Genomic DNA, 23,007 nt, shown 5'->3' with positions numbered 1-23,007 from the left:
TTCTTTCTTAAGGACTTCAACTGATTAGATGTGGCCCACCTACATTGCAGAGAGTAATCGGCTTTACTCAAAGTTTACTAATTCAAATGTTACTCTCATCTAAAAAGTATCTTCAGAGCAACATCTAGACTGGTGTTTGACCAAAGCTAGGTACCATGGCCTGGCCACCGTGACATAAAAGCACATCACATAAAATACAGCACATCAGAGCCGCTGTATTTTCTGGTACATTCAGATTTATGATTATTGAATCTTTGTGGATTGTACTTTGCATCATTACGTAATATCCCTCTTTGTTCCTGTGAATGCTTTCTTTTTTTTTTTTTTAATTTTTTTTTTTTTTTAAGATTTTATTTATTTGCGAGAGAGAGAATGAGAGACAGAGAGCATGAGAGGGAGGAGGGTCAGAGGGAGAAGCAGACTCCCTGCTGAGCAGGGAGCCTGATGTGGGACTCGATCCCGGGACTCCAGGATCATGACCTGAGCCGAAGGCAGTCGCTTAACCAACTGAGCCACCCAGGCGCCCCTGTGAATGCTTTCTGCCTTGAATTCTTCCTGATGTAATACAAATTTGCCATTCTTGTCATTTTTTAATTTCAATTTTCAAACATTGTGCACTTTGGGCCTCTATTTCTCGTCAGTTTGGAGGGCATTTCTTGTAAATTGCAACTTTATTGGATTTTTTTTTTAATTTTTTTTATTGTTATGTTAATCCCCATACATTACATCAACTTTATTGGATTTTTATTTTTACCCCAATCTTATAGGCTTTTGATGGGAAATTCAGCCCATTCCCATTGTATACGAAAGCCAATATGTGTGGTTTTATTTACTTTGCCTCACTTTGTGTTTACGTGGACTGAACTTTGTTATTGCTATCATTTCTTTCTTTCCTCCTTCCTTAATTTTGCTTCCCTGCTCACTCTCGACACCCTCACCTGCTCCCCCCTCCCGCCTCTTCCAGCTCCTGATAGTCATAATTACACCGATACTCCCTTGTGAATGTAGGAAAAGTAAGCAGTAACAGCACCCCCCACGAGATTCTTCCTTTCCCACCCCTCCTGCTCGCACCAGAGCAAGCCCTTTGTCCAAGCCTCTCCCTGCCACCAGATGCGAGAACATCCCTCCGACCTCTCCATGGCCCCTTGCTCCTTCAACTCCGGGGGTGGCTGAGATTGATTCTATGTTTACTCCCAGATGAATATGGGTTTCCCTTACAGTATCGGGCACAGATTTCAAGAATTCTTACTTAGCAATTATCGTACAAAATCCCAGGCATATTTAGATTAAATCGAGCATTTTGCAAGGGTCACTGCCCACCAGCATTTTCTGTTCTCTGCTTCTGTTCTATCTTGAGATCTCCGCTGTACTTGAATTGTCTTAGTGAGAGGGAACCTTCTGTGGATAAAAGGGACCCTCTGCGCATCTTGCCGTGTGGGGTATTTTCTTTCTTTTTCCCCAGCAGAATTCCATCATAGCAGGGGTAGTGTTCCTTGATCAGATCATCAGAGTCCCTGGAAGTTGTTCCGAGGTCCCCTAGGAACTGGCACTATGCTGGTTCTCCTGCCTTTGCCCGGGACTAGTTCTTTCTGGAACTCTGCTAGCTATGGTCTCCCATTCTGGGCCTTGGGGCCTTCACCGCAGAGCTTCAGCCCAAGACATCTTCCTCTGGAAATTTCCTTGTTTCTTTCACTGCTGTCTGCCCACCAACTCCTTCTGGTGCTCCTGAGAGGTGGGTGCTCTCCCTCCTGGAACTGCCCGCAGCCTCTCGTTTTCTCCCAGAGGATTTTCACGTGTTTTTCCTCCACCCTGAAAGGCATTTGCTCCATGTTATCTTCCTGTTGGCTCATTTTCCTCGCCCTGATGGTTCTCCTTCTGAATCTGCCGATGACTTTCAAGGCCTTTCGCTCCATGGAGTGCCTCCAGGCTGGGCCCGGGCTGCTCAAGCCATCCTCGTCCTCTGCTTATTGAGTCCCCTTGAAGGGGAGTGTCTTGGCTTCTCTGTGATCATGTGTCAGGCCCGTAAGGACCAGGCTATGGTGGTCTCCTGGGCGGTGGCCCACCAGCAAGGGGGTGAATGACGAGTCATTTATGTTCTTGTAGACAAGGAAGACAGTGTTGGCAAGGCACTCCCATGTCCCTGGAGGAGGCTTGTCTGCTCCCAGCCTCCCAGGTGTGAGGATGGCTGCTGGCCCCAAGGGTGGGCTGCACAGGCCTTTCAGGTCTGCCCCCATCCTGCCAGCTGATGGGGAGGACAGGTGGTAAAGAAGGTAGGCTGGAAATAGAAGAACTCATCTCATCAGTTTTCAAAGAACCTAAGAAGCCCAATAGATGCATGAGAAAGTAGGTGCTTTTCAAATTAAGAAACATGAGGGGTGCCTGGGTGGCTCAGTCGGTTAAGCATCTGCCTTTGGCTCAGGTCATGATCCCGGGGTCCTGGGATCAAGCCCAGGGTCAGGTTCCCTGTTCAATGGGGAGTCTGCTTCTCCCTCTCCCCCTCCCCCCAATTCATGCTCTCTTGCTCTCTATCAAATAAATAAATAAAATCTTTAAAAAAAACAAAATCAAGAAACATGAAAAGTTTAGCCTCATTAGTTAGCATGGAAATGCAGGTTACGAAGGCAGGAAGGCCATTTTTCATTTACTGTAGTAGGAAAGGGGTTAAAAAGGTAGTTCCCCATGCCAGTGTGTACCCCTCAGATGTGAACTGGAAACAATATTGAGAAATCTGTTTTGTAAAAATGTATCTAGAGACCTGAAAGAGCCTACCAGGATCAGTGCTTCTGTTTCTAGGACTTGGCCCTAATTAAACAGGTATGTGCACACACTTGCAGTGTGAACACAGGGACCTTTGGAAACCCCTTCTTCAATATGCATAGATCCCAAATCATGAACAGTAATAGTCTTTGAATGATTTTTTCTTCTTTCTACCTTTTGTAATTCTCCAAATTTTCTGTAATAAAAACATTATAAGAGGTGAAAGATTTCTGTGTGGCATTGGGCAAATAACTACCTATGTCTGAACTTCAATTTTCTCATTGTTAAAACAAGCCCCATGCACTCATTAGGGGTGCAGTGAAAACCTCAATGTATGAAAGCCCCCCAAAACTGAACCTGGGGCCGAGCAGGTGCTGCTCTGTGCCCATTTCCTTCCTTCCCCTGTGAGCCTCACAGCCTTAGATGAGACGGGGTAGCCCCGGGGGAGGGGGCGCAGCTGAAGAATCAGATGAGGTGATTGGTGTGAATCACATAGCTTTGACGAAAGTCCCCAGGGCTGTGTGTTCAGTATATAGAATCCATCTCCAAAACCATCTGGGATCTTTGCTCCCCACATGTTGGTAACATATCTGTGGCAGCCACTCTGAGCCAGGTTCTGTCATGATGACCAGGACAGGCATCCCAGGTTGGCTAGGAGGACCAGACACAGAGCAGACACAGCCCAGGGGGGGTCACGGGCCACGACCTCATATTCCCAAGGCCCTGACTTAAGGATAGACCCTTCCCCTCATCTCCAAGCTGCACCTCCTCAGACATAGGAGGTGAGACTGAAAGAAGAGCGTTTCCAAACTGCCTGAGCCTTGCATCAGGACTGATATCTTTTCTTAAACGAATCCCATAATTACCTCGTGAAAAGCGTGCAACATTGCATTTAATTTCGTGCATTTAAAGCTGCACTTGGTTACTTGTACACATTTAAATGGGCCATATTTGTCTATCCCTGTATCAGGAGAGCCCTCTCTGTCTCTGGCAGGGCTGGAATTCAGGGGTCTGGCGCATAGCAGGCACTCAATTGTTAGTTAATATTGCAATAGCGACGATTATGAATCTGAAGTTGGGGACCTTGGGGCCAGAGTGGTGGGTGAAAGGTGGCCCGCGTCTTGCCCAAGGGTCCAACCACCTGTTGACAGAGAGGCAAGGGGCCTCCCTCTGCGATTGAACGCCTTGTGGGCGTGGCCCGGCGGGGCGGGGGCGGGGCGGGGGCCGGGCCACGACGCGGTGGGCCGGGCCGGGGCCGACTCGGCTCAGAAACTTTCGCTGTGGGCGGTTCGGACCCGCCCTCCCGGCGCCCTCCGGCCCCGCGGCACCAGGGGGCAGTCTGCGGCGGCCAGGCGAGGCGCCCCGTGACTGGCGGAGGCGCGCGGTGATTGGCAGGCGTGCCGGCCGCACAGCGGGCCGAGCCGGCGCCGCGTCTTGCGAGCCGCGTCGGGAGTGGAGCGCGGCCTGCGGCCCCGCCCCCGGCCCTGCCCCTCCGTGGTGGGCCCCGCTCGCCGGCTCCCGCAGCAGCTCGCGTCGCTAGCTCGGCCCGGCTGCTTAGCTCCCGCCTCTGGGCGTCCGGCTCCTCGCGAGCAACTTTGCGACAGGCCCGGAGGTCCGAAGGCGTCGCGGAGTCGCGTGCGGCCCACTTGCGGGCGGGTGAGTACTTCGGGGAGGGGGACGGCCGCGCGGGGGACTGGAAAGACACCCGGGAGGCGCCGCCCGCCTTGGGCCTCAGTTTCTCCATCTGCGCGGCTGCTCCCAGCGCCCCCCCAACAAGTTCCCCAGAAAGTGGGGGGCTGGGGTCCCGCACCGCGACGCCCACAGCGACCCCCGCCCAGGCCTGGGTTGGGACTTCCTGGGGGGGGGCGCGCCCCCTCGGGAGTCGCGGGACCCCGCGCGCTGCGAGCACCGAGAGGCCAGCAGCCGTAGCCCCCGGGGACCCGCGGGTGGCCAGAGGGTGGCCGGAGGCGCCCCTCCCCGCACCCCGCAGCGCCGGTCCCGAGGTGCCCAGTCATGGCCCTTCCCCCGCGGCCGTCGGCGGGACCCAGGGCGGCCCTCAGTGCCCGCGGGGACGCGGGTGGGGCGGCGGGGGCGACCGGGGTCCAGCCCGCACTGGGGACCGGGCCCGCCGGAGGGGGCAGCCCCTGGGTCAGGCTGAACCCCCCGGAGCCCACTTAGAATCAGTGCGGCGCTCACTCTCCCCCTGGGGCTCCTCCTCGGTAAGGGGGGCAGGCAGGGGCAGTGGCAGTCCCTCCCGGCCCCTGCTGGGGTGAAGCCGGCCTTCGGCCAGCCCTCCGCACCATTAATTTCTGTTGTGACAGATGGAAACTTTCTGAGGAATCTCGCCCAGCCCTTAGGGATGTGATGAAACCATGCCCTCCCAACGGTTTTTGTAGTTGATGTTAAGAAATTCCAAGGAGCTAACGTTTGTACAATATTTACACTCCCCTCCCCCACCCGTCTTATAGGAGTGGGAATTATAGCCCCAGTGGACACATGATGGAGCTGAGGCTTACTGGGGATTGGTGACCTGCCCAGGACCACAAAGAGCCTGGGGGAAGACTTGCACCCCGATGTGCACTCTCCTCAAGCAAGCCCAGTCCTGCCTCTCCTCACCTTGGACAGTGACCCCTGGCATTTGGCCTGTTTATAAAGGGCTTTCCCTTCTGCTGGGATCTGTCACTTGCAGAGTGCCCTGGGTACCCTCCATGCTGGTCGCCTGTTCTCACTGCAGCCCTAGTGAGGGAGCCATATCAACGGAAACGCAGAGGCCACGCTTTCCACGGTCCCGTCCTGGCCCCTGTGTCTCTAAGGGGCTGTGATTCTCACGGGAGCCCCATGGTGTCTGACCAGAGATTTAGAGGAAGGTTCCCTTATATAACCACTCCTTTGCTGCACCCCCTGCACCCCCCAACCCCCAAGCAGATGGACCTTTGAAAACAGGGAAGGTTGCTGGGAGACCACATCACACCTTCTTTGCCAGGATGGAAGACTATGTGGAGGGCTCCCTGCTCACGCCTCCCCAGCCCCTCCTACGCCAGAGCTGGACAGGCCTTGGGGGCTGGTCAAAGAGGAGACCCAGCTCAGTCCCGGCCCCCAGAAGTGCCTGAGCTCTGGGACAGAGATCAAACCCTGGTCCATGATGGTGATAAGAAGAATCATAACAGGGAGGGAGCTTTATGCTTTATATGGCTCTCGCCCTCTCCCACGTCCCCACCCCAGAAAGTGGCACCACTGCTGTGGCCCCCAGCCACAAACCAAGCCACCCTGTGCTCCCCACCCCTCACATTCAGTCGGTGATACTCCTGTCTCTTCTGGCCCCAGAGCTGCTGTCAGATGCTGGCCCTGGACCAGGCCTCCTTACCTTTCCCTGGATGGTCACCCAGCCCCTTTCCTGGGCTCTCCATCCTGTCCCCACACAGCCCCAGTGGTTCTTTAACTATCACTTCCCTGCTCAGCACTGTCCTTCCGAACTCCTCCTGGCCCTAGGCTCAGCTCTGCCTCCAAAGCTTGGCGTCCTTCAGGCCCTTGGGACCTGCCCTAGCCGCCCACACAGCCTCTTCTCTCATTCCTGTGTCCCATCCCCACGGTCACTTCCCAGCCATCCACACCTTCCTGGCCACATGGCTGGTCACTCTCCCTCTGCTGTCTTTTCTCCTGGGCAGTCCCCTGTTGGAATGCCCACACTCCTCCATTCCTCTTTCCTTCCACCCTCACCTGGCTCACACCTGCTTGTCTTAAAGGCTGAGTCAACGGCTCTCTTCCACAATCCCTACCCTGCCTTCCAAAGCTGAGTGAGACCCCCCGTTGGGTGCTTGCACCCCAAATGCTGCTCCATCTTTGTAGTTGTCTGTTTAGGTGTCATCCTTCCCACTGGGCATGAGCTGCTCGAAGGCCAGCCCTATGGGAGTGCTGTCTGGGGCCGGGAGGCCCAGCACAGTGCCCAGCGAAGGATCAGCCCCCAGTCCGTGTCTGCTGACCCGCCGGGGCCGGGCTCACAGCAGGTGCGGGGTGTGCCGTGTGGGCTCGGCATTGGGCAGACACTCGTGGCTGTCCTTGATCGAGGATTTGGGCATTCCCAACTTGCCTCCCACTTTGTTTCTATGGACTTGGCACATTGAGTGGAATTGGAATGTTCCTTGGTTTGGCCCTTAATACTCTGGAGCAAAAATAGGTATCTGGGAGCCTCCAAGGGCTTTGTGCCCTTGTCTTGAGGAGTAGCCCTTTGCCTTGGGCCATGCTCGAGCAGCCTCCTCAGACCCTGGAAACCCCTGGGCCCTTTCCCTTAGGGCTCAGTCATAGGCGGGTTTTAAAATATGTTTTGTTTTCATTTCAAACACCTTACACATTTTTTATAGAAAATCAGGGAAATACATTTAGAAAAAGAATAAAATAAAACCACTCATAATCCCTCCACTCAGAGAGAGCCAGTATTAACAGTTCGGGGGACATTTTCTTTCATCTTTTTCTGCAGGTAGATTTCGTTTTCATTCTAAAGAGACAGGATGATTCTCATGCTGCTTTAAATCCTGTTTAACAGTGTTACACCAACATTTTCCTTGACTTTAAACATTTATTTGTGTACGGGGTCATGGTTAACATCTTTGTAGGGGAGCACCGTGCTGGGGGGCTGTAATGTTCCTAGCTGCCCTCTGCATGGTGCCGGCAAGTTTGCCGGTGTCAGACCCCCTTGTCTGTGACACCTGTGGGCACCCCTGCTTATTCCCCGGGGCTGGGAGGGTAGTGTGGCGGCTCTGGTCAGAGGGCACTTGAACAACTTGAAGGCTTCCCGTGGGGGCTTGTTTCAGAGGTGGGGCTGCCCCCCCGGGGGACCAGAGTGGGGGCCAGCCTGCGCACAGATTAGAGCGTTTGGGGCAGAAGGCCACATGGGGTCATTCTGCTCCATGTCTCCATAGGTGCATGGTCCCTGCAGCCCTCCTTGGGGGTGGCAGCTCCTCAGCCAAGCTCCTTGGTGCTGGTATTTTGTGTTTTGATGGGATAAAAATATGCCTTGGGACTCACGTGGAAAGAATGCCAGCCACTTTGTTTTTTTGGATCTTACACAATGACAGGTTTCCAGGCTACCGCCCTGGCCATCAGGGGGCAGTGGGGTTGGCCGCCCCACCAGCAGGCAGGTTGGAGGAGTCTTGGAGCTGGGGCCAAGCTGGATGAAGACGCTCCTGTTTTGCCATCAGGATGCTGGGGCCTGGGGGGTGGGAATTGCTTAAAGTCACACAGCGAGGTCCTATAAGCTTGTTGCTTCCCTGAGGGCAGGCTGTCCCGGTGTGCCTTGCACATTAGGCCGCCGATGCGTGCCAGGCAAGGCTGCAGGTGCTCCAGGGGAAGGAGATGCAGGCTCCCAGAACCCCAGGAAAGAGAACGTGTTACAGCTGGAAAGGCCAGACCCTGTGTGGGTCCTTCCACCAGGAGATGGTCTGGGATCCTCCCTGTGACCCAACCCTGGCAGTGAATTGTCTCGTTTGCTTTAAAATAATAAGCCCTCTGCTCCCCAAAGGGCTTGACCAACTCTTAGAGAATCCGAAAATTTTCTTTTATTCATCCATTCTTACTAAGCAGAGATTTTATTTGAAACAGTTATTTTGACTGCCGTGCGACATGCGTAATACTCAGCCCAGAGGCCAGCCACAGCCTGTGGTTGGGTCCCTGCAGTTCCTACCAGAATGTGTTTTCCAACAGAATATGTCCTTGTGGAGCACCTGGGAGAACTAGCTTGGGTTTATTTGGTTGGTTGGTTGGTTGGTTGGTTGATTGTTCGTTTTAATGTTTCATAGTTTGCAGATTACTTTCTCTTCCTTCACACCCTTAATCCCCATGGCACCCCTACATGGGAGGTGGTATTCCCATTTTACAGATGAGGAAACTGAGACACAGTGAGATTAAGTAGCTGCAGGTCCCGGGTAAAACTGAGACTCACTCCCCATGTCTCGTGGTAGTAAAATTGTGTCCCTCCTGGCCTGGGGTCTCCTGGTAGAGGGGGGTACTACCTGAGACACGACTCAGGGAGGCATCGGGGACACTCCCAGGAACGAGGCACATTGGGTCCCGCACTGGAGGAAGAGGGCTCTCTCTCTGCCAGAGCACAGGGCAGGCGTGGCCGGGGTCGGATTGTGAGAGGCCCCTTTTTCAGAAACAGGCTTGGTGGATTTGAATTCCAGCTCCAACACCGTGAGCTGTGTGGCCTGGAGCACGGGTCCCACCTTTCTGGACCCGCGTTTCCTCGTCTGTGAAATGGGGTGAGGGTTGAAGGCTAAGCCACCCGTCCGTCTGTCACACCGGCTAGTGGCAGGACCTGGCTTACAGCGCTGCGTGCGGCACCCCGAGACCGTGCACGGCAAGCGCGGAGAGCAGAGCGCGCCCCAGACACACGTCCGTTCCTGCTGCTATTCCCGACGCAAGTTGGCTGTCGTCAAGGCCAGCTGCGCTCTGCTGTTCCAAGGAGGTGGCCCTTGATTCTGGGGGCAGCAGGCCACGAGAGGTGGCTTGGCAGGATGTGGCCCCATGTGGTCTAAAGAACTGACGTGTTTGCTGTCTTGGGTCAGGGGATGACCTGTGTGACTGGGTTCCGTGTGCCGCGTCACCGTGGGTCTCCCCCGCCCGTGGCTGGCTACGTGCTCACTCTGGTCTACACTTGCAGCTAAATGGCGAGTTTCACAGAAGTCGCCTCCTTGTTGGGCTCCCTGAAGCCTACAGTTTGGAAAGTCGCCTCCTTGTTGGGCTCCCTGAAGCCTACAGTTTGGAAACAGCATGAAGCAGTGTGTTGATTTCCAAGCAGATTTATGTGGCTCGGCCGTGCTCTGGTCTTGCCTCTGGGGGATGGTTTAAAATAAGGACTGAGTCCTTCAGACGGAGGAATGACCAGATTGAAATCTGTGGGGAGCCACCTCGTGTTCTATGTGGGATCTCATTCAACCTCACAATAGCCCCCGAAGACCATGCCCATTTTACAGATGAGGAAACTGAGGGAAGAAATTCACTCAAGGCCTCTGGCTCAAGGTGTCCCACAGCAGGCATGAGCTCGGGCCCTACGTCTTGAGGCCTGGAGTCCCTGCCTCACCGGGCACGAGCCATCCGACCTTCAACCAACCAAATAAACCCAAGCTAGTTCTCCCAGGTGCTCCACAAGGACATATTCCGTTGGAAAACACATTCTGGTAGGAACTGCAGGGACCCAACCACAGGTTGTGGCTGGCCTCTGGGCTGAGTATTAGGCATGTCGCACGGCAGTCAAAATAACTGTTTCAAGGGGCGTGGCCTGCTCAGGACCGCAGAGCTGGGGGCAAGGAGTGCCTCCTTCCCAGGACTGATGGACACAGATCCCGTCTTCAGGACCCACTGTGGCTGGGACAGGGCAGGCATGGTTGTGTAGCCCCCCGGGGAACAGGCTCGTGGCACCTGGGGCCGCCCCAACTCTTCCTGTGATATTTGTCTCCAGAAACATCCAGGGGGCCCCGACCCTGGCAGGCCTGGTGCTTGGCGCTGGGATTTGGGGATGCCTCGCCCCCGTGTGCAGCCCGTAGTCACATCTGGTCCCCACGGGGCCCTCACTTGAGAGGATTGTCCCGTTTACAGTGGAGGAAGCAGAGGGGCGTGGCCTGCTCAGGACCGCAGAGCTGCGGGCGTGGGGCCAGATTTCCACATTTGCAGCCTCTCCCTGCTCCGCGCTCACTTTCCTCTGCGCAGTGAAGAGGGTGGGCGTGGCCTTGAGTCTGTGGAGGGTCACAGCATCTTTTCGGAGTCTGAGGAAAAGCCACCGGGTCCCCCACCCAGTGCACACGTCGTCCCAACAGTTTCAGGGGCCTGTGTCCCCTGAAGTCCATCCTGAGTCCCCGGGTTGGGGATCCTGGGGCCCCTCCCAGGGCTTTCAGCTCCAGGCTCGCTGACTTGTTGCCCTCAATTGTGTCAGTGGTGGTTCCTGCCGTTTTGCTAATCAGCCATGAGGTCCCTTTTATTGACTGACTGAGCCCCTTCGCCTGTCATGAGAGGGCTGTAGAACCACCGCGCTGCCTAGTCTGTTCCAGTTCGTTCCCTGTTCTTAGGCACCTCGCTCTGCTTTTTTAGTGCGTATTCGTATCTGGTGGCATCTAAGCCCAGCGGTTTAGGCCTCGCATGGAGGGCTTTGCAGTCGGGCACATCTGCCTAAATCCTGGCTCAGTGGGCTCTTTGCCTCCCCCCTTCCTGGCCCCCCCACCCCTCCCCTCCTCCCTTCCACTTACCTGCTAACATTTATTTAACTCTTGCTCTGTGATTGGTTCCTTCAGGGGCTCTGAGAGGCCATCCTTCCCCACCTCTCTCCTGGCTTCTGCTGAAGGCTGGTGACCCCTGGTGGCCCTTGGCTTGCAGCCACATTTCCTGTCCCTGGCTCCGTCACATGGCATTCTTCTCTCTGTGTTTCCTTCCTCTTCCTCTCAGGACACTGGTCGTTGGGTCAGGGCCCACCCTAATCCAGGATGATCTCATTTCAAGATCCTTAATTACATCTGCAAGTAGGGTCACCTTCACGGATTGGGGGTAGACATACGATGTGGAGGCCACCCTGCAGCCCCCCGAGCCAGGCACCATGCTTAGTGCTCCATGTGGATTATCTCATTGGACCCTCACAGCTTTGCACCATCCCTGCCACTCAGACGCGGACACTGAGGTCAGATGGCTCGTATCCAGTGAAGCAGGGACTCCAGGCCTCACGATGTAGGGCCTGAGCTCATGCCTGCTGTGGGACCCCTTGAGCCAGAGGCCTTGAGTGAATTTCTTCCCTCAGTTTCCTCATCTGTAAAATGGGCATGGTCTTCAGGGGCTATTGTGAGGTTGAATGAGATCCCACATAGAACATGAGGTGGCTCCCCACCCCACTTCTCTTTTCTGTCCCCTCTCTGCCCAACACTCGAGGCCAGAGCAGTCTGGACCTGGCCGCCCTTCTGTGTTGACCCTCGGTTTTTCTCGCCAGCAGGATGGACTCCGGTGCCCCCCCTGCCCGCCCCTCTGGCCCACAGCCTCCACCACCCCTGCAGCCCCAGGCCCGCTCAAGGCTCAATGCCACTGCCTCAATGGAACAGGACAGGAGTGAGGCGCCCCGAGCTCCTGGACCCCAGGTTGGCCCTGGACCAGATGTGGGAGACACAGCTGCCCCAGCTGTGGCCCGGGCCCCGAGTGCTCGGAGCCGAGAAAGAGCAGACCAAACAGGTAAGGGGCTGGGGCTGGAAGCTGGCTGTCCTGAACGCACGCCGGGGCTGTTGCGGGGAAGCCGGGCGAGCAGCGAGTCCTGGCACGCGGCCCAGGAGCCCTGCCCAGTTCCTCCTGCGGGCCAGGCCCCTTCGGCTGTCGCCTGCACAGTGGGCTTTGGTCCTGATGCAGGCACTTGGAGGGTAGCAGAGGTCACATTTCCCTATTTTATTTATGACCTGATGGCTCCAGTGCCGATCTGTGCACACTCTGGGCTGGTTCTGGACCAGGCAGTTCCGCACCAGGTGCTGGAGTATGAGAGCAGTGAGAGGAAGACTACCCTCCACCCTAGTCCCGCACGGCGCTCAGGGGAGCCCACGTGGTCCCCTGCCCATCAGGGCCATTTGGTTGGCAGCTCTACTTGGTCCTTGGCCACTCCCCTCAGGATCCGGCTGCCACCCTGGAATGCCCCTAGGCTGGGGTCCCCAATGCGCTGCGGGCCATTGTCCTCCATCCCCAGGCCAGACTGTTAAGGGCTGCCCGCCCCACCCCCACCCCCCGCCACTCTGGGGCCTCCTCAGGTTTCTGCTCCCCCAGGCCTTCCCCAGAGGCACCTCCCAGGGGCAGAGGTGAGCTGGTGTGAGGACCTGAGTGGGACAGGACGGTGGGTCATGGGGCCGGCCACCTCGCTGACCCTGGGGCAGGGGCGCTAGGGCTTTGTCCATCCTCCATCCACCTCCTGCTCATGAGCACGGCCCTGAGTGGCCACGGGTTTCACAGGTGAGTCAGGTCTGCCCCCGACCCCCAGCAGTCCAGTGTGGTGGGGAGCAGAGGGAAGCATAGGGCCTGGGGAGCACCGAAGTGGCCCTGGACCCAGGGCTGGGGTGGTGGGAAGCCTGCTCTGTGGGAAGAGGAGATGCCGAGCAAGGGTTAGGATGGGAGGAGAGGGCCTGGCAGGGGCGAGGGCTGGCAGGAAGAGGCGGCTTCACCCAGGGTAGAGGTGGGGCCGTGAGAGCCCCAGGCCTCCCAGGTGACGGGTCGGGAGGGGGAAGGGAGGAGGGCTCAGGGTGATAATGGTCGTGGGTCTGGCCTATGATGGAGATACGCCGGGAGGGAGCTGGGGTCAGGACTGGTCCCTGGGCCGGAGCCCCAGCCTTGTCTGAGAGTTTCTTCATGCTCTAGGGGCTGCCGTGGGCGGGAGGAGCCCCAAGCCTCTGGCTCCAATGTTTGTGGGAAATGTCACTGGTACCTGCACTGCTCTTTCTGGTACTTTCCGCAGCGCTTTCCAGCACGCTGGGTGTCTTACACTCAAGGGAACCAGCCCTACCGTGTAGACCGTTCACTCCGATTACAGATGGGGTCGTGCCGTCCCGCTCACACCAGGTCCCCACCTCCCCGCACACCAACACTGGTCCCCGTTCTCCGGGCCTGCCTCCATGCTTCCCCACCTCCCTTTGCCAGGTGGGAAGCTCCACCCAAAATGTGCCCTCCCCAGCTCCACCTGCTGAAATCCTACCCGTTCAGAGGGCACCACTGCTTCCTACACTTCCTGGCCTCGACCCACAGCAGGAAATACTGTGCCACCCTCAGCTGACGTGCACGCCCGCACACGTGTGTGTATGCACGCACGCACATGCACTCACACACACTCAGTGGGAACAGAGATTTCCCAAACACCGCTCCTCCTTACCGCGCTTGCGGAGTCTGATCAGGGCCGTTCTGTTCCTTTTATGTAAAAGCAATGCTGCTCGTGGACAGTTGAATGGATTTTGTGATTCACTGTGTTGAAACCTACAGTTTATAAAACGCTTTCTGCAGTTTGGCTCCAGCGCTGGTTCTCCATGAACATTTCCCAGCTGGGGCTCCCTGGAGCATGTGTCTGTCCACACGAACTGTTACTGATCGTCAGGGCCCTGAGGTGGCCCAGGGAGGGCCAGAGACAGGTCCCTCTTGGCCCATGCCCTTGAGCCATGTGTCCTTGAGGGCGTCAGGAGGCCATACCAGGCCTGTTTCTGCACCTGTAAAGTGGGCGTGACCATACCAGCAACATGGTGTTGCGTGGGGATCGCACCGGTGCTGGGACCGTGCACCTTGGTGGACATCCCTCAGGCCCCGGTGCACGCAGGAGCTGGGGGTGCTGTGCTGAGACGGGGCCCCTTCGTCCCCACAGGCACCTGGCGTGGGGGCCCAGAGATGGTGCGTACCTTGTGCTTCATGTCACCAAGCAGCCTGGTCCCCTGGTTCCTTCCCCGAGATCCTATTCAGACCCCGTGGGGGGTGCCCGCTATTTTACAAACCCCCCACCACGAACCTCTTTGGTGACTGGCTTCATGTTAGCTCGGGGCTGTGCGTGTGTAGCTGCTATGCGCGTGCTCCAGATTTCTTCTCTCCCCCAAGGGAGGCTTGTGCCACACACTGGCCGTGTGCACGGTGCGTGGTGTGTGTGTGTGGGGGGGGTGCTTTCTTTATCCCCTCCCCCACCATGGGCGGGATGCTGGGCCATCTCTCCTCAGTCCCAGGCTGTTGAGAGGAGGCTTCGTTCCCCCAGGTGGTCTGGACGAGTTAAGGAAGTCCAGCCCCTGCCGCCACCTGGTCACACCTCACCTCCCCTTTCTCCAGCTCCCCCAGGCTTTGTCATTTTTTCCTTCCTCTAGAGAGGCCGCTGCTTAAGATGACCACCCCCAGCTCAGCCGTGCCGCCCACGCAGAAACCCCCAACCCACGATGAGCATCTGCCGTGCACATCTGTGTGTACCACGTGGCCAGCCCTGTCCTCAGGGCTTTCCGTGGGCCACATCTGATCCCCTCATGGGGATTAGCTGTGAGGGCAGCTCTGTTGTTACCCCACTTAGAGATGAGGATACTGAGGCACAGACTTGCCCAAGCACCCAGCTGCCGAGTGACGGGCCCACAGGTGACCCGAGTCTCCCGGGTTAACACCAGCCCTGCCCAGCGGAGATCGAGCTGTGGTGGAAGCGGGCTAGAGTCTCCCCTGTGCAAGTTCACGCCAGGCTAGTGCCTGATTTATTCCAGAAACTCACCCAGTCCTTAGGCACTTCTGATCTTCGCATCTCCTTGAAAGATCCGCCGTGTTCTCTGCTCTGTTTCCAAGGCCTCTGGGCAGACGAGGGGTCCTGACCCTGGGCTCTGAGCCACGATGCCTCACGGCTGCAGAGCACAGAAACTGGGGCTGGAAGCACACTTGGTTTCAATCTGAGTGTGCAGACCGTCCTCGGAGGGCAGCAGCAAGACTGCAAGAAGTTTCAGGTGGGAGTCAGGAAACAGCCGTGGGCTCTGTTTGCCATCCGCCCCCCTAAAGAGGGAGAGAAGCAGGCCCTGGCAGTCTTGCAGGCATGGGGTCCCAGCCCCCACGTCCAGGCTGTCCTGCTCTGCGTCCCTCACAAGTCACTGAGGCAAACGCAGTGGACCCCACCCTGCCGGCCCTGTGCAGCCCGGAGAGCGGCTGCTGGGGAAGGGCTCTGTGGGCCTGTTTCGGTTAGTTCCCTCACCTGTGTGTCTACAGAGGTGTAACGAGCCCCGGTTAGGTACCCACAGGTCACAACGAGCGTGAGTGTGGAAGTAACGCTTTCCGTGCCGGGCATTAGCCCGCTCACTTCTCCAACATGTTCAGACAGGAAAACCTAGAGAGAGAGGTGAAGTGGGTGCCCCCAGGGCCCCCAGCCGGTGAGCCATGAGGTCGAGATTTGAACACACTCTGGGACTCTCTGCTTATCGGAGGGCCGCAGGTGGGCATCGCGTGTGCCCAGTACTCTGGGCCGCCTCTCCAGGGAGCCCAGCGCAGGACCGAAGCAGAGCCGGCTGGGCTGGAGTCTGGGCTCGTCAGCCGGCCCTCAGGGTGATCTCTGGTGAGGCTCAGGCCTGCCCTCCAGGAGCCCTGGGCCAGGGAGAGCCAGAAGCAAACAGTAACCATCCTGAAGGGCAGGCACTGTGCTGGGGACAGCTGATGTTGTGGGGGCCTGGGGAGCAACAGACACCCTTTCTGCTACCCGCGGTGGGCCCCAGCTGATCGCCACGGGACCGCCAGCGCCGTGAGGCCTCCCAGCTGCGGGGCCACAGACGGGGGTGGTGGAACCCTTGGGCAGAGGTGTAGCTGCCAGGAAGCATTCACCCCAGTGCTGATGGAGGACCTGCCCAGCAGGTGCAAGAGACAATGGGTGAGGCAGGTGGGGCCCTGACCTCCAGGAGGGATCCCGGGTGACTACATGAAGAAGGACCTGCACAGTGTGGGGGCGTGCTGGACCCCAAGGGCTCCAAGACTGATGGCCCCCTGGGCAGGGGTCAGAGTGCAGGGTCAGGAGGTCAGCCAGGCAGGCCCTCAAGGGTCATGATAAGGGTGTTTGGGGGAGCGTTAGAGGGTCTAAATCAGAGGAATGACATGCTCTGTGTCAAACTAAAGAGGAGGCCACCCCAGCTACTGGGCAGAGCGGTGGCCGAGGGGCGGGTGGAGAGGGGGCAAAGGAAGCAAGGCTGGCCCCCAGGTCTCTGGCTGGAGCCGTGGGTGGGTGCTGGGGTGCAGAGCTGGTCGGTCGGAACCGATGCCAATGTGAGAGTGTGAGCAGATGCAGAGTGTTGAGGCCCTGCTGTCCTGGGGACAAGTCACAGCGATAAACAGCTGGGGTTTTTGGGCTCTGGTCGAGGTGCTGGCCAATGACAATCTAGGGACTTTTCTACACACGATATTTTGTCCGGACCCCGATACAAGCCCTGGTCCATCTGATGGTCGTGCCCGTGTGATGACCCCCTCGCTATAGGATGCCCTATCGTGAGCCGGCGGGGTGGCAGGGTCGGGTGAGTCCTGGGTGTGGTGGTTTCCTGAGACCTTTGGAAACTTGGCCGTGTGCCCTCATCAGTTACCTTTAACTATCTACTTGCGTTCCAAGCCTCGGGCGTCACCTCCTCCAGGAAGCACCGCCCACCCCCCCATCAGGATCGATGACTTCTGACACCTCCACAGCCCGTACTGATGAAATGTGACAGTCCTCGCCCAGCCCCTGGATGGGCCTTGAGGGCGGGGGTCCTGCCTCGTTCGGCTTGGTGCCCTTAGCTCCTGGCGCCCCCGGCTGGCACGCGGCCAGTGCTCAGTACACATCTACTGGGTGTGTGATAAGGAGCTGAATCCACGACCCGTGCCCGAGGCTGTCAGGAGAGTGGACCTCCTGGCCAGGACCCCCTGCCTCAGCTTAGCCAGCCCTGGGCAGAGATGGGGTGGCAAGGATTATTCACCCTGTTTGTTCATGAGAACCAGAGTCAGCATCACAAAGGCTGATGAGACACCCCCCTGGTGCAAGGCGACCCCAGCTCCGTGTGTGTGGGACACCCTGTTGGTATAGGGCAGCCCAGCCATCCCATGTGTGGGACATTGGTGCAAGGTGGCCACAGCAACGAGGAGGACACACGATGTACCCTGGGTTGCTTTTCACCCTGCCCTTCCCTGCAGCCCCCGTGGCGGGCGCCCTGGGAGGACCAGGGAGTCTAGGAGGCTGGGGGGTGGTGAGGAAGGAGCTGACAGCAGCTGCCTGAAGACAGGGGTATTGCGTCATTCTCCTCCTGCAGGCTTCAGGTGGCCCTCCCCTTCCCGGAGCTTCTGGCATGCACTCAGCAGATCTAGCTAGCAGCAGTAGGGAGCAAGGGAGCCAGCTTCTGTCCTGCTCCCGCTATGTCTGGGAGAGCTTCGTGCACGGGCTTCCCCGCTCACGGCTCAGGGTCCTAGTGCGCTCCAGAGTGGGCGCGGGGCTTGCTCACCAACCTTCTCCCTTTCTGCAGAGCGCCTGCTCCGGCCGCAGGGGCAGGGGCTTGAACTTGCAGCGCAGTCACCGTGTGGAGCTTGTCCTGTGTCCCTGCGCCGGGATATAGGGAGACAGGAATGCCGCAGACCCTGCCTGCCATCCTGCCGCCGGTGGCCCCCATCCTCATCCCTCCATCCTGCACCGCTTATCGAGCTGCGGGGGCCAGCGCTGTGCCAGCAGCTGGGGTGCGTTGGGTCAGACCCACCCACTGGACAGAGTGTCCCCGTGAAGCCTGGCGGGAGCTATGAGACACCACGTCCCAGATTGCGGTGGGAAAACGGCAAAGGACCCCGCCGGGGAGAGGAGACAGCGTCCTGGGGCTGTGCTCCCCTTGCCAGGTCCGAGAAGATGAAGGGTCATGTACCAAGTCAGCAGGGCACACACACATCTTTCTAATGCACAGGATCTGGGGAGAAAAACAATGAAAAGATGGGGATGGGTGTGGACGTGGTCCTCCGTGGGCTCTGGCAGAGGTGTGCAGACCTGCCCAAGGCCATGCAGCTCTGATTACTGCTGCTTTATGACAGGAAGCCTTTCAAAAATGAGTTAGAGTCAGGACCCCTCCAGTTGAAGTGACACAGAGACACGATGCACATTGACATAAGCCAGAAAAAAAAACAGGTTGAGAGGAATTTCTCAGTTCCGGGTATCTGTAGAGCGTAGGGTGTGCTGGTTTCACACAGGACTGGATCCAGGGGCTCAGATGATGTGATCAGGAACCCCAGCTCCGCTTTCCCTCACCTCAGGTGGGCTCTCCTCACTGGGCGGCCCTCCCGGGCTCCCAGCTGACGTCCATCAGCCGAGACCTAGCGGAAGGAGGAGGCTGGTTTCCCAGCAGTTCAACACAAACCCCACCTGGCTTGGGTCTGTGTCCATCCCTGAAAACCAAGTGCTGTGGTCAGGGAGACGGAGCCCCTGCTGCACACCCCCCCACCTCCCCGCAGCCTGGGTGAGGGACAGTGCCACGAGAACTTGACGACCGAGATGGGGAAGGGTGGGTACCCAAAAGGAACATCAAAGTGCTAGGACCAGAAAAAGCCAGGAATGCAGGTTGGGCATGCAAAGAACAGTGTGCTTCACGGTCCTTGGTCCACACTGACTCAGCCAGCTCTGGGGGGTATTCTTTATGACACTGAACAGTAAGCCCTTGACCTGTGGGAAGACTCCTCACATGAAAAGAGCCAGAGCCCTCTGATTGCAGCACGGGCCCAACATTTGAGTAGTTGTAGAAATATTTCTGTCAGTGCCAAGTGGAAACTGGAATCGCAAAGAAGGTGTGGTGTGTGATTCAAGGAGGTTCTGTCTACTGGGGAGACTTCTTGAAATGCCAGGCTATGAATAACTTCTGTGAAAAATTAATCATGGACAGAATCTTTAGCCAGCAGATACATGCTTGAATCTTCTATATTCTGATTAAAATACAGAAAGAACGTAGGCTTGCGAATTCACCTAGTCAAGAAAAGTTTTGAACCTGTGGGAGGTTGCCTGGTGGGCACTGCAGTGGGAAGTGCAGTGTCAGTGAGCAGCAAAGGCCCTGGGGTCAGCCGAGAGGTGGGAAGTGGGGAGGGAAAAGAAACCCCCACTTTGGGAATGCCAACTCTGGCCCAGTCACTTAATACAAAGTGTCTTGTCCTTCACCGTCCCGTTGGATTGGATATTAACGATTGGGTTGAAAATGACTCTGGGTGGGTCACGCAGCACTTGGATGCTAAGGGCAGAGTCACACACAGGCCAGGTTTCCCTCTGTGCGCACACTGCTCCCCTGGGAGCCCGTGGAAGGGACTGGCTTGGAACCTAGGGCTTTGTGTTCTCCTGTTCTAGGCCAGAGAGTGCATCCAGGGGCTGGGGGTGGGGAGGGGGTGGGTGACAGCGGCCAGAAGGGAGAAGTGGCCTTGGCTCAGGAGGCACCAAGGTCCTGGGCACAAGGGAAGGGTGGGCATGCTGAGGCCACGCTGGGCAGGGGCCCTGAGGACCTCGGTGAGGAAGCCCGGTCTGATCTCAGGGAGAGGTGGCCTGGTATTTTCCAGCCGTCCCCCAAGAGGGCCGCAGTGTGTACCTGAGCTGTGAGGTCTTCAGAAGCCTCCGCGCTCTGAGCTGTCCGCAGTCCCCGTGCCTCTCCACCTTTGCACCTGAAGGCTGCACTGGTTCAGGCCACGCCCCTGTCGCCTCCTCCCGGAGTCCTGTGTCCTGTGGACTCGGGTGCCTGGAACACGGGCTGGTGGCATTGGTGGCCGCAGAGCCAGCTCCGAGCCTGGCAGAGCTGGTGCTGGGAAAGGCCTAGATGAACCCATCAGGAAGGCTGGTCCTCGGGTGGTGCTACGGGGGACCATTTTTGTTTCTAGAAACTTCTAGAGCGTGAGAGGCTGTCAGTGTGTACTGAGCACCTACAGTGGAGTCCGTGGTGCTGGTGGTCCATCCCGCGGGTTGCCTAGAGGTGTGCCGTCGTACCTGCCGAGGTGGGGTGTGGAGCGGGGTGGAGGCCCCGAGTATTCATTGTATAAATCAGACTGGTAAAAAGTATAAAAAATAACAAAACGAAGCAAAAAACTATTTTTTAAAATTGTTAGTTATGCTGCCTATTGCTGGTGAGGTTGTGAAAGTTGCCTTTCGTAACTCAGGATAACTTTTTAGAAAGGAGACTGTAGCGTGAGCCGTATGACGTTTGGGCCCTTGGGCCTAGTAATGCACCTGAAGAACCTACGCTGGGAGAATGACCCCCCAAAAAAATGTATACGCAGAGTGGTTTGTGGCACCATTTTATAAAATTAGTGAATATTGGGAATAATGTAAAGGCCCAGCACCCTGAGCATGTCTCTCCATTGGGTTTCTGAACCGTGGAAACGGTGCATTTCACCAGAGTAATGTGGGAAATTGGTTACGATTCACTGTCATAAATGTGTGTGTGTGTGTGTGTGTGCGCGCACTGATTGTGACCTCCAAAAATCATGTGCATATAGACGGCAGTCTTGGAAAACATGGATTTGGTTTGTTTATTGGGGCACAGGGGTGCTGGGATCTTTCTAGAGCCCAGCTCAAGCAGGCCTGAGCTCAGGGGTGAGGGTAGGACTGGGGTCTGTGCCCCCTTGTCCTTCCCGCCGCTCTGAGCTGCTACTGAAGACCACCGTCCGTGGGAGTTTTGCTGTCCGTGTCCAGGGCTGTCTGCATCACTGGAAGGCAGCATTCTGGCATATTCTATCTGCATCTGACCTGGATTTTAACGAAGCTGCCCTGGGTCCGAGCCCATCGTTGTAGTCCCCTCTACTCCCAAACAGGCAACAAGGACCAGCCTCGCGACATTCTGTCTGCTTTTCTCCTGTGTTAAAGGGCCTATGGAGGGAGACGTGGAGGTGCCCTTTGAAGAAGTCCTAGAGAAGGCCAAGGCGGGGGACCCCAAGGCACAGACGGAGGTGAGGACCGCGTGTCGGGAGGCTCAGCCCGCGGCCCCTGCACAGTGGCCCCAGGAGAGGCCGGTGCCGTGTGAACGGGGAGCAGGGCTGCCGGGCTCCCGTTTGTAGTGTTCCCATGTTCTCTGTGTCATTTTGCCCCCCACCGCCCTCTGTGGACCCCGTGTTCTCTCCCATGTCCAGCTCACACCCCATCTTGGGCACCCCCTCCTCCAGGATGCCTTCCCTGCCTCCTGCCGGCCCTCGGTGCCCCAGCCCCCCTCCTGTCATCTGTGGAGGGGGGGCCACACCCTCCCCGCAATCTTCTGAGGAGCCAGGGCCCCGAGGGTCCCACAGGCTCCACCGGGTGTAGACGCCCAGGGGCCCCCGACCCCCGCGCCGCCCCCCCCCCCCACCGTCTTCCTGGCCCAGGGCGAGCGGGGTGGGGAGGCGGGCTGGCCAGGAGCCCTGGGGGGGCGCAGGAGAGGGTCGGGAAGCCCCAGCCTGCCGGGCTGTGGGGAGCAGGTCGGGGCCAGGACGAGGAGCTCCAGCGCAGCAGGCGGGGGGCTGCCGCGGGGCGGGGCTTGACGGGCCTCTCGCCGCAGGTGGGGAAACGCTACCTGCAGCTCGCCGGCGCCGCGGACGAGGAACTGAACAGCTGCACGGCGGTGGGCTGGCTGATCCTTGCTGCGAAGCAGGGCCGGCGCGAGGCCGTCAAGCTGCTTCGCCGGTGCCTGGCGGACAGGAAAGGTGGGTCCGCGGGCGGCTCGGTGCAGGCGACCCGCCTGAGGGATGCGCGCTGCTGGCTAAATCAGCAGGTGACGCCAGGAAATCTGCAGCGGGTGTAAATTCTGTTCCACCGGCGGGTTGTCATGTAGACGTTTCTGGAGCATGACATGGGATGTGTAGCGAGCAAAGCCGCTGTCCTCTTCAGCGTGTGCTGGTGTCTGTCGGTAGATCCCTGCTGGCTTCTAGTCTTGACCGAGGAGTGGATCGTAGAGCCCGCGGGTGGTCAGCTTCACCGGGTGCAGTAGGAGAATGTGACAGTGGCCTGAGGTCAGGATGGAACTTTCTGGGCTGACTTTGCATCCAGTCTGGGCTGAACAGCTGGGGGACCGCAGGCCAGTAAAGACCTGCTCAGGTGCATTCGCTGCCAGGAAGCGAGCGGGTGGGGGGGGGGGGGGGCAGTGAGACTGAGCCCGGCCACACACGGCCACTTATTCCATTATCCTGCCCCGGGGATGTGGCTCGTCCCTGGGGCCATGAGCGGTGCTTGTGGAAGTTTCAACTTCAGAGAAAAACGGAAGGGTGTGTCATAAAGGGTTTTTTAAATGATTTTCTCCGGATTGTAGAAGTGTCTTATATTTATCATAGAAAACTTGGAATATATAGAGAGCAAAAAGATGCAAATTACCCATAACCTTGAAACCCAGAGAAATGCTCTCTAGTTCGGTGTGTTTTCTTCTGGTTTTGTATCGTAATGTTTTTAAGAGTTACATTTATTACATGGAATCTTCCCCTTTTTTTTGGAAATGGGACCGATGCCTTTGAAAACAGAACAGAGGGGTTCTGTCAGCCAGGGTTTCTCACCAGCCTGCCCTCCCATTGTGGAGCAAGTCAGTGAGGGAGGGGGCCTGGTCAGGACCAGGCCCGAGGGCGTGTACTGCAAGGGGCCCTGGGAATCCCTGCGTGCCCCGCACCTCCCACTGTTTCACACCAAGTGCTTCCTGATCTTGAAAGAAACGGGCACTCAGGTGGAAAATTTGGAAGATGTTTAGAGGGAGAAAAAATCCCGTCCCCCATCTCAAGTCTTACTGCTCTTGGTGGGGGGCCGCTGATGGCCCTGACAGTTGGGGGTGAAGGGAAAAAGGCGGCCGCAGACCA

The 23,007-nt window shown here is 57.5% G+C and overlaps 1 protein-coding gene across 2 annotated transcripts in view; it reads left to right on the top strand.

Annotated features, from left to right (window-relative positions):
• Positions 1 to 4,261: 4,261 nt before the first annotated feature.
• WFS1 (wolframin ER transmembrane glycoprotein) overlaps positions 4,262 to 23,007 on the top strand; it is a 30,523-nt gene continuing 11,777 nt past the window's right edge. Inside the window, exons 1-4 of one of the 2 annotated variants that reach the window (XM_032399667.1) lie at positions 4,262 to 4,413; positions 11,723 to 11,955; positions 21,065 to 21,147; positions 21,729 to 21,873. In XM_032399667.1, coding sequence (XP_032255558.1) covers positions 11,724 to 11,955; positions 21,065 to 21,147; positions 21,729 to 21,873 — 460 coding nt within the window. In that variant the 5' untranslated portion in view covers positions 4,262 to 4,413; position 11,723. Of the gene's footprint in view, positions 4,414 to 11,719; positions 11,956 to 21,064; positions 21,148 to 21,728; positions 21,874 to 23,007 lie in introns of both variants that reach the window. The other variant, XM_032399673.1, reaches the window with a different exon arrangement.

The sequence above is a fragment of the Phoca vitulina genome, unplaced genomic scaffold, assembly GCF_004348235.1.
Source record: "Phoca vitulina isolate PV1807 unplaced genomic scaffold, GSC_HSeal_1.0 scaffold3, whole genome shotgun sequence".
In the NCBI taxonomy this organism is placed as follows: Eukaryota; Metazoa; Chordata; class Mammalia; order Carnivora; family Phocidae; genus Phoca; species Phoca vitulina.
Note: the sequence above shows the minus strand (reverse complement) of the source record. Positions and strands in the feature narration are given on the sequence as shown.